At 23.0% G+C, this 12617-nt stretch overlaps 1 protein-coding gene across 2 annotated transcripts in view; it reads right to left on the bottom strand.

Annotated features, from left to right (window-relative positions):
• The window catches only part of LOC112694229 (neuronal growth regulator 1-like), a 327174-nt gene that overhangs the window by 80117 nt on the left and 234440 nt on the right, over positions 1-12617 (bottom strand). For both annotated transcript variants that reach the window (XM_025569639.1, XM_025569638.1), the window contains one exon: positions 12064-12225. In XM_025569639.1, the coding sequence (XP_025425424.1) occupies positions 12064-12225 (162 nt within the window). The remainder of the gene's footprint in view (positions 1-12063; positions 12226-12617) is intronic.

A 12617-nucleotide genomic window follows, 5' to 3' on the forward strand; every position in this document is an offset into this window, starting at 1 on the left:
GTACATTTTTATGAGAATACAATGTTTTATTACAATTAATGCAATGTACATATTTTTCTACTAAATCATAACTTTAATGTATACAGAAAAAAATAAGGATAATATATTTTTTTAAACTACTTAATTATTATTTAAGAATTAAATTCACATTTATATCTATTATATTTTACCTTTGTTAAAGGTTATGATTAAAATCATACTCTATTTTTTTTTATTTTTTTTATTTAAAAAATTTGTTTTGAACTTAAGTTATTCAGAGCCATTACAAATGTTCTAACGGTGGGATATATATAGGTGATTGGGGGATGGATCATCCCAAGATCTTTTTATTAAAACATTTTATGTTCATGTTTAACTAATATTTAGTAATAATCAAGATTCATAACTTATAGCATTTGCATATATTTTTTAGAAGTCCTATAGTTATATTAATTTATTTTAAATAAATATATATTATTTTAAATTATTAATGGATTTATATATGTGAGCTATAAATTTGTATCCGAAAATTTAAAAGGTAAATACGAAATTTTATGTTGAATATTTTTGTATATTTCAAAGTTTGATTGCGGTACATAGATATTTATTATTTTTGCGTAGACTAGCGTTTTTTTCAAAATAACAAAAAGGATTTAGTTTTATTTTGAACATTATGAAACTACCAGCATCGATTTATTTATTATATAATTATTCGTGTACTTGAAGCAGATTATCTGAGTAAGCAATATTGGGTATATTTTTAGTGCATGTTTAAGCACTTATATGTATGTTAAGAAGAGTGTATTGTTGCGTTTATAATAACCTTTCTTAAAGCTACAAGTAAACCTTATTAATAATCAAATCAATGTATAAAATCAATAATTATTTTTTTTGACATTATTAATACATTTTTCACACTTTTTATATGAGAAAGGCGGTATAGGGGCTTAGCCATCATATCTCACTTAATATATTTATATATAATATATATTTATTATATATTATATATTATATATAAATATGTTTATATAAATTTTCATATATTTCTGCATTAAAATATATTAAGAACAACTCTATTCGAAGCCATATAATTAGTAAACATTTTAGGTTCTAATAGATAAATATAATAAAGTAAAAATATTTTTCCAATATGATCAAAAATAACTTACAAAACATTTATAGTCATTATACAGACTTAACAATAAATATAAATTATTACAAGTCATATAGGAGTTTTGAGAGGTCTTCAATTTAAGGTCACTACAACCAGTGTCATTATAAACGGTTTCTACAATATTTGTATTCGTTATGATTTGTTTTCCATAAAAATGTATGTATTTTTAATTAATTATTTATCACGATGCATTTTTCAGCCTATTTAATATTATATTTGCAGGTTATAATATTATAAAGTAAATATAAATGCACGTGCAATACCTATGTATTTTCCTGGTAGATATATACATATATTTATTTAAGTCCAACTATAAAAATAATTTCCTGATTTGATGTATCTTAATTTGCATATTTTGGAAATGCATTTTAATAGATTTGAGTATTCAAATTCTTTCTTAAAATACTTTTAAGCATAATAAATTAGTTTTTTTAACTCAGAATGTTCTCTTTTAATTCATGCAAAATACAAATCCGTTTCGAAAAAAATGTTCAGTAAATTATAAAACTGCTTTTAAATCACTTACCAATTATTAAATAAAATATTTCGCTTTATGAGTCATGAAAAAAATATTTTGTTGTAGTTATTCCGATGATTTTCAAACATTAAGACTCTTGATCTTAAATTCGTGGACTAGAGTCAATTAAAACATTTATGTTTATATCAGTGTCTAAACTTCTTCTAAAAATCCATTTATCATCATATTACCCCGGTAATTTTGTCTTATGCTTTCGTGATGTAATTTAATTTCTCAAGAATTATTTGTAACCGAACCATTATATTTCAAATGCAAGTAATCAAATTGCATTCATTCGTGGAACACAAGTCATATTGTATACTATATTTTTTATCTTTCGATTTAAAGCGTTAAACTACTCCAAGAACTTATCATTAAATAAATGATACATTTATTAAACACAGTTAAAGATATGAATCTTTTATAAGCGTGAAAATAATGTGTGTCTTACCTTTTACTCAATGTTAAATATTTTACCCTAATACATCATATTTAAAATTGTATCTACTGTAGTATATCAAATATAGTTATTAACACGTCAAGAGAAAACATAACTATTTTTTGATGTCAATATAATAAATTCAAAATATTTCAATGTTATTCCAATATTTGACATTCTAAACTTAAATTAAAATTGTTTCTCAAGTTTCAACGAAATTGAAAACGAACAGTGATTATTATTATTACTTCGAGTATCTTACATTGCTAAATAATGACGAAATACAAACTTATTGCTGTACAAAATATAACTTTTCAAGGTGATAACAGAACATATTATTATAATATACTAAATAACAAATTCTTCATTATCATCTGTATTATAACTTACTAAACAGTTCGTTAGCATTTATCTTATGGAATTTCATAATTCTTTATTATTTACAAATGAATTATTTACATTGAAAAATAAGTACACAAACTAATTATAAAATGTACAAAATCACGATTGAGTCAGTTAAAATTATTCAATAAAATATATATATTTAACAGTTAAGCATTTATGATTAAATTATACATTTATATTATCATTAAACTATAATACTATTGAAATAAATTTTTTTTGTGTCTTTTGATTTCAATATTCTATACTAAATTTAAAACGATTCACATGGTTCTGATAAAATTGAAACAGTAAATTGTTGTGGTATATATTACGAAGTGTACTACAGTACCTTTATAATGTTAACATTAATGTAAACACATATTTTATTCACTGAAGTTGAGATACGGTCCGTAAAATATAAATAATATTTTATGAGATACTCTGAAATGAAAACTGTTACTTTCTATAAGTTTACATGAAAAAATTGTTCAATTGTATAACGTTCATTATCATTACTAGGTTAATTTTAGTACTTAAAAAGTAGCCACGAAAGTTAATTTGCCATAAAACAATAATTATTATAAAGGTTAATATTTTTATATTTATATTCACTTAATAAATTTTACTTTTTCCATTGTTTCATTAGAATTTTATTCTAAATAATCAAGTGTACAGAAAAAATAAAAATAAAATTTCAATTTGCAGGTTCTACGTGGTTTATTTATTATTTTTTGATAGAAAGTTTTTTTTTTAAGTTTCTGGAAATAATAAAATTTTAAAGAAACCTCAGAATGATACATAATAGAATCAGTAATTTCTCAAATTCTACTGAGATTTCCTGCACGATCGAATCAGAAGTAAATTAAATTTACTAACCATTGACATTTAGCCAGAAACTTTCGTTTTCATTGGCTTATTACACCTGGGAATTAACGTTTTGTCTTACGTGATAATGATTATTTTTCACTGAATTTTCATGAAAGGTATTTGTCTAAGAACATGTTGACTAACAATAAAATAAGGATGACAGTATTGTTGAGTTACAAGTGTCACGGAAGGCTACTATGCGAACGCTTTTCAAATGACAGGTAGAGAATTTAGCAAATCGAATTCCGTAGAATTATACTCGTATTTCAGTACAGTATTTTTTGGTATATAATCATTTTCGTTTTTTTTAATACATCTTTGGTCAACGAAATATCTAACGTAACTAGGAGAAAAGCCGAATATCTATATAACTACGAGGCATTGTAGGGGAAGCATACCAGATGATTGATCTCCTGTTCCGCGTCTTAATACTCTACTGATGTAATAACACAACGATTATTGTTTTAATAAAAGATGAAGATCTCCTATAAAAACGGCAGTTATTGGTCACTTAGCACATTTTATGCTGTTCACGTTGTGAACATTATTATGTATTATGTATTATTAAACAACATTATGTATTATTTCATGTTATCATTTTCTTTCAATACGTTGCGTCGACCGTTTGGTAAAATATCGTTCGAGGCAATAAGATATTGTCCAGCGAATTAATTTTCATTGTGTTTCAGTTTTACCAGCGGTCGCTTAGTGGATAACGTGGTTCTCATTCGTTTTATCATAGTCCAGAGCTGTAGACCTTTGCAGTGTATTCGTCTGTGACTGCGCTTTGGTGGTGGCACGTATCAAGTTCTGCGACTTTTATTCATTATTTCATACACTGCGGTGTGCCGTCGTAGCCAATTGTATTGTCACATTACTTGTGTGGTCGCGTGGATGAAATCCGTCATCACAGTCACAGATCACAGTGAGTATTGGTCGACCATATTTGTTTCATTGTGTAAAAGCCGAATGGCCTAGCCGCCAAAGGCTTTTATTTGTCATGATTGTATATTTAGTCATATTGCCATGGACAAATTATATACTATTATTAGGTATTATTAAGCACTGCAGTGTGCTGTCATAGGCAAATCATTCACTATTGTATTACTGCTATAAGCACATTTATTCAATAATATTAGTTACTTATATTTATTTAATTATTGCATTGAGCCAACCAGGCAACATAATACATTTTATCATTACTGTAATTAATATTAATAAACTCAAAACATTCAATTTATAATATTTAACCATTCTTTTATATTCTCATTGAAAGTTTTTATAAGTATTTATTTTTATTCACAAACCATACTATTTATTTATTTTCTTAGCTGTTAAAGCACTCTTATTTTTATTAAAAAAGCTGATAGAAGCGATACATGCAAAATTAGACATTGATACCGAATGCAACCATCTAGTTTCTTTTTATATAAGTTCGAGGTACAACTATCACACATTAAAAATATATAACTTTATATTTTAATTTTGATTGATGACGTATAATGGTAGCAGATATTGAATAATGTCCAAAAAAAATTAATTTACTTCAGGGATAAATGAGAAAAGGAATTTGGAACAGTTAGTTTTGGGATACATTAGAAAATAAATAACAGAACAAAATGTTGCATATTTTGATGAAATATTAAATTGAGAACCGAAATATTAATGTTAAAAAACATTTCCTATAAAAATTCAAATATATTTAATTTGTTAAGTGAAAAATTTTCTAACATTTTATCTCACATAATGCAAGTATTTAAAAAAAAAAAATGAATTCAATCGTTTTGAAGTTGCATTTCACCAAAACATATAATACATTTCAGTTTTTATTTACGAGTAACACGTTACTACGAATTAGCTGTCCCCGAAAAGAAATTAAATGGAAGTCAATTATTTTCTAATTAATTTAACAAAGTAACAATTGAGTAACTAAATACTACAACTATCATACATAATATTATTTTTGTATCAAATATCTAAGGTTCACAAATTATTCTTTTCTAGTTATTTTTTTATCATAAATGCTAATGCTCTATTTTTTTTTAATTTGCATATTTACCACTTAATTAATTTAATTATGTATATGATTAAGGTTTGATTTTATATATTCATAAACAACATTAGAAATATATGAATCAATTTTCAATGAACATATTTATTTTTTAATATTTTTTTATATTATATATATTATTTCCATTGATATAAAACCAATTTCAATGCAGCGATTTTTATATAACAATCATTTCAACAAAAATTATTTTCATAAGTGTTCTTATCGATATTTTCAGTTTACCTTGTATTTGGTAGAGAAACAAGATATATTTTCTCAATAACTAAAAAAAAATAATATTTTAAATAGGTACAACTTAACGACCAACTGTGGAAAAAGTGAATTAATTTTAGAACTACAATAATTTTTATATTTTCACTATATGAAAATAAAATATAATCACCCGATTTTGGTATTTTTTTTTAATTTTAGGCGAAACACAAAATTAAATCGAAATAAATTAACAATAATACTCCAAACAAATAAAAATCCATGACTAAATGAATTATTAATTTCTGAAATCTACATTTTAATATCTCATGTTTAATATTTCAAAATGTTGTGTTCCTAGTCCCAACATCCTCTAGACCATTAATTGAAGCAATATTTTGTCATATACATAAGCTTTTGATACATTGTTCTTAATATTTTTAGTATGATATTTATACGTATAAATAATTTAATTAAAATTAATTTTTTTGTAAAAATCATTTAGAACCGAAATCATTGATATATTATTAGATTTAACTAATTTTATTTCAGAGAAATTTTTTTTTATTAAAAAATGTGTATTATAGAAGGCAATATCAATTTAACTCTAAATACAATCATTAAATCCTATAAAATGTAAATATATGAAAAACGATTGGTCTATAAAAATCTTTAATAATCGACTGAGTTTTTAGAAAATAATACATCTTCTTAAATATTTCTTCACTGAGTACAATATATTTTTTTATTATTCTTATCTGACATCTGCTTATTCATTTGAGACTTTAAATTGTAAACGTGTTGAATACTTATGCGTACCCAATGTTTAAATCTGCTGTTTTCATCTAACCAGCATATTTTATTTCTAAGCTATTAAATGTTTTATTTATACAACGTATTTTGCTCACGAATAAATAAATAATGCATTGATCAACATTAATTATTTCCTACGCACTTTAAAAAATATATAAAAATAAAAATGCCTATTAACAGCAAAAATGTCATAAATTTATTTTAAAACTAGTATATCTATAGAATATTAATCAATATATGTTAATTAAATTTATACTTAATTTTTATGATTTTCCATTATTTTATTTGTCAAAAAAAATAATTCACATAAGAAATGTTGTATTAAATTTTCAAACTATAAATATATATAAATAAAAAAAAAATATGAATTTTTTATAAAAAACTGTTCAAGATTTTAATTGTTTTGTTTATTTTATATTCTTTAATATTCAAAAGTTTATTATAAAATTTTTATTTTTGAATTTAAACTAAATTATTTTCTTTCATTATTTAAAAATACAAATGAGACATTTTGTATAAAACTATCAAGACGCTTTTTCATACCAAAATTATTTTATCGTCATTTTTGATGAGCCTAAAAAACATGATCATTTCAATTTTTAAAGAATTTATAGCGAATTTTTTTTTTGAAAATCATCCCATCTTAAAAAAATAGATTTATGTGTTCAGAAAAATTTTCAAGTATCAAGGATAATAATTTTTTGAGTTGGGAGAAAAACAAAAATTCGATTTTTTTGAATACTGGAATTCACTACTATAAATCTGGCAGTACTTTTTTATTATATTATTTTTTTTTTTCAGTTTTATGTAATTATTAAGAAAACTGCTGGAAAATTCATAAAATTACCTCCCTGGGGGTAACAATTAGAATCTATTTCCCATCTTTCACTTTTTATCTAGTGATGATTGGAGCAACCTTTCTAGTCAAATTAGTGTGGTCATAAAAAAAAAAAAAAAAAACACGGTGTAAAACTAACGCATTTCTCATTTTATTCAGAATCTAAAATCAAATATAACATACGATTATAAGACGGAAAAAGTTTCATTTCTCAAGTCGTCATAGAATTGTAATCTAATTATTTCATCATCAGAGATTGATGTAATTATTATAATAATTATATAGTGTGACATAATATGACTGTATGATATTTAAATTTATACAATTTCAAGACTTCAACATTTAAATCATCTTTTCAATTCTTACTTTATATCATAACCGTTCTTTATATGTAAATTATACCTTCAATTCACTGAAATGAAATATTATACGTTTTTATTTCTTTGTAAGAATCTTCAAATTTAATTATTTTTAGAAGGAACTTAACTGGTGATATATTTCAGAAACTATAAAGATGAAATTAAATTGAAAATTAATATAATCATTTCTGTAATTTGTTAAGATGAAACCTCATTCAAGGTTACTTAATTAATCGATGTAATTAAGTTTATTGCATATTCACATTAATTATTTTAAGAATAAACCGATAATCCTTTTAACGATTTGTTATATATTTATACTTTGTTGTTTTTATTAGAATTTACGTTACTAATTTTATTACCAATATGTATTTTTCTATACGTTTTTTTTTTTTTACATATTAATTATGTCACATATTTGCTTCATCATAATTTTTTTATCCGACATTTTAAATGATTCTAATGTATATCTTAATAGTCAAGGCATCTATTTTTTCCATTAGTGTTAATGTTCTTATAAATTTAGGTTTGTAATATATTACATTTTATTAAATATTATTCAAACTATTTTTTCATGAAACTTTAAGTACGCAAATTTTAAAATAGAAAAAAAAAAATCATTATTATTACAATTTAGTTCATTATACTTTTAATCATAATATAATATAATACGTTTAATATGACTGATAAATTAGGACTATTTTATAACGTTACTTTTTTTTTTTTTTTTGATAATATTATTAAAAAATAAATAAATAATACAATGTATCAACATATAGCTTCTCATGAGGAGTGCACTGTACAGTGAGTAATCCACACGCGTACGCTTATAACCATATAGTATAATAAACTGATGGAGAGTTATACATAAGAGAATAAGGCTTGATTTATTATAGAACTCAGTGTTCTGTGTTCCCGACTTGTCGTACTCTGTTTAGGTCGATTCATAATAACAACTTACCTCTGTTGTATATTGCTGAGCTAAAAGTTCTATCAAAATCAAGTTAGTATTTAAAATAATTTTTGAATACATCTATATTTACATTTGAATTTATATTTTAGATTAATTTCGTTAGCATAAATTGAGATAAAGGTTGTGTCTGTTCTTAATAATATTCAATTATTTCTCTTATTCTATTGTACTTCACATTGACTTTGAGTACGTTATAAATATAATAGAAATCTAAGTATACACATGAGTTATGAGTGCAATGCCGACTTATTTTGGAACAAAAAATATTTTATTACATTTTTTTTAGTCGATTATGGTTCATTCAAAACTACCGTTAAAATATATTTTTAATATTGATTGTATTGTTACCTAAATTTAGTTATGATACTGATATTTTAAACTGCTATATAAAATAGATTGCATATATTCAGGCAAGGATCCAGAGTAATTATTAAGGGGTGAGGCATTGTATATTGTGAACATAATATAATATATAAAATTCGATAATAATTAACTATATGATATTATAAGTATAACCGTTTACCATAAATATTTTTTGACACTGTAAAAAAAAAAAAAATTGATAGTTACATTAAAAAGATAACTTTTTATTTAAGAACAATAAAAAAAAATATTAAATACGAAATATTAAATTAAAAATTATAGAGCGAAATCAAATTTTTTTTTGGTTTTTGAAAACATGTCAATACATAGTTGTTATAGAAGAAATATAATTTTTATTCTTGATTGACATATCATATTAAAATTTTTTTTTTCGTTTTCTTTCGTGATATTTGGGAAAACTATCGCTCCTATACTACTCCTTACATCTGTGCCTGCGTCTTTTAAAATACATGATTAAGTTAAAAAGAGAGCAAGATTTCAATTGAAAACAGGGATCGGAAGTAGATATTATGAAATATGGTTCTAATACACCAGCCGATTAAAAATAAAATAAAACATTTGATCAAAATTCGTTGAAATATTCGATAAAGTTTACGTTCAATTTTTATACGTTTTTATAATATCGTTTTTTTTATAAAGACTATTTGTGATATTCCGGTAACTTTTTTTTTTTTTTTTTGTAATAAAAAGTTGAACTTTTAAAGAATCATTTATAAAATGGTCAAGTATAAATAATTAAAAATGAAAGGCAGATGAATTTTTAAATACTAAAAAGTTGAACAATTTTTAGTGATTTATGTGACGAGTTTTACCAAGATTTAAAATTCAAATATTTGTGGACACAAAATTCTTTATATTTGTCTACGCTATCACTTATTTTAATGGTAAGAGCAAGGATCCGATTATGATTAACATTCTAACAATAGACTCAATAAAAATAAAAAAATAAAACTAAAATTATTTCATATTTTAAGTATATTTATAAATGTTTAATCAAAATACATTTCAGTTAAATAAATGGCAATAAATAAATTTAAATACATCGTCATAATAATAATTTAAAAAAAGGAACTGTGGAATTTTTGTTTTTAATTCAATATATTATAAATATATCGAAAAGTTATTTAAGGTTCATAAACTATCTGATTCTTAACCTTCATAAATAATAATACTTCCTTAAACATTTTAATAATATCTCAATTTTTACTTTTATTTTGTTTATTTTATTCATATCAGTAAATTTATGTTTAAACAATGTATCAAATAATAATTTTACAAAACGAAAACGTATATATTATTCAAATTAAATTTGGTTAAATTAAATTCAAAATAAGCTTAATTGATACATTTGTATTATTTAAAGTCAAAAAGTCTAGTACTTCGTCCAATTCACTCTGATAAATACTATAAAAAATTTAGTTTAATACGATAATTGAGTTTGCAGTCTTGAAACGGATCAGCATAATACAAATTTGACATGGATCTTTTTTATTATATTTTTTATATATTACTTAAAATGTGCATTTACATTCCTTTTCAGATAAAAATTTTGGATCCTGAACAAACCAAAAACGCACTTGGATTTAATGTTGTTTTTTTTTTATTTTTTTTCTCTGAAAAATATTTGTGATAACGCAATATTTTGTTAATCTAGGTAAAATATGTAGTAAAATAAATATAAAAAATTCAATTTTTTTTGTAATTTACAAGTAAGAACATCGTAACATCGTTAAATGGTCCTCATACTTATTACAATTTACAAATAATGGTGAACATAAGCGTTAACAACAATGAATAAACAAAGTAAAATCACTAAATGTGTAAAACTTACCGATTCAATTTTTAAAAACGTTAGTTTTATGTTATTTTTTTCGTGTATCAATAATTAATTTTCAAAGCTTATACTAAATTATTTATAATACATTTATTAGAAAAGTGATTACATATATAGAATTTTCAGTCTACAAAAATTATTGGAAAAAAATAATGTAATCATGAAATACAATTAATTTTATTTTCAAAAGTTTTATTTACATTTAAAAAAATAATGTAATCGATAAAAATGAATATATTTACAATTTTAAAATCCATTATATATATAAAGAAAAAACCACAAAATTGATTTAATTACAACTGAGTAACATAAATCAAGTTCATCCAATTAATATGATTCTCAACAAAAGTAAAATACATTATGAAACTATTCCATTGTTGTTTACATGCATTGCTATACATGGAATAACTTAAAACAAAAAAATTAAAACTATAATTCAATGTCTCTGAATTGGTATACCTAAGACAATCATCTACTATAATTTTTAATTAAAAATATCTTAGTAGATAAATAAATAATTCACTTAAAATATAAGTTAAAAGAACATTATTTTAAGAATTGTCTCTTGTATAAGATTTGAAATCTGACATCATAACCTTTACTAAATATGTTATTAACTGAATTCAACATTAAAATCCTATTCGTTCTATTTTGATGAGAAATAATAAATACAATTTGCTTAAATATTTACACTGATTTCCTATCCGATGTTATACGATTAAATTCGTGAAATAATTATTGATTATTTTTCAAACTTCATATAAGTATATTTGTTTTTGATAAATAATTATATTACCTACTATTTAAATATACGAATATAATAAATCTTCGGTCAAAATTCCAAGACACCTAAAAATGTCATATCAAATAGCGTGATGACTATTACTCTTCTTTTAATCCTTTTAATCTGAGTTTGGTTGTTTTTGTTGAATTTGAATTGAAATATGATAAATAATTATTTCGAGGATTACGTTGGACGTATTGCAACTAATACATTTAGTTAGAATGATTGGAGTTTTAAACTGAATAAATACTATGACATAAAATCACAAAGTTTTGTACTAAAAGTAATGATTTGGTTTGAGTTCTAAGATAACGTGTGGTTTACGAATATGTGTTTAACATGCACAACTATTGGTTGTATATATTATAAAGCAACAGTGTTGAAGTTAGTATGATTATTATTTTTGAATTTTAGTTCGTTTAAAAATATCAAATTTCCAATACAATATAATACATTACCTGACATTCGTAAGTGCCGTTGTCTATCTTTGCAACTGGTGATATTCTTAAATCCCAGTCATCGCTTTTCTCTGAATGAAATACTCGAAATCGGCCATCGTTTATGTATGTCAACACTCCAGAGCTCAAAATGTGCCAATCTCTTCGTCGTACCCAAGAGACCTTTAAAAATTATCACATTTAAAAACAAACGAATGTATAATTATATCGATATGGATGTAATTTATGCTTAGAGCTGAATTATATTTGTGATATTTTATACAAGTGCGGAATAAATTTTACTTTATCAATTTTCTGCCTCCACTTTCATGATTTTTTGTTTTTTTCATAAGACATAAGTTAAAATATATTTGATTTATTTAGAGATTATAACATTTATAAAAGCACTTATTTGATAATATTTTTTTATACAATAAAACATATATTTATTCTTATACTATAGATATTTAATATTAAATGAGATGGTTGAATTTTAAAGTTAATATTAATACCTAGAAAAGTATATGAACTGTTCTTTGTCTGTTACGAATCATATCCACATATATATTATTAAG

Source organism: Sipha flava, unplaced genomic scaffold (genome assembly GCF_003268045.1).
Source record: "Sipha flava isolate LNK unplaced genomic scaffold, YSA_version1 125_pilon_pilon, whole genome shotgun sequence".
Classification (NCBI taxonomy): domain Eukaryota; kingdom Metazoa; phylum Arthropoda; class Insecta; order Hemiptera; family Aphididae; genus Sipha; species Sipha flava.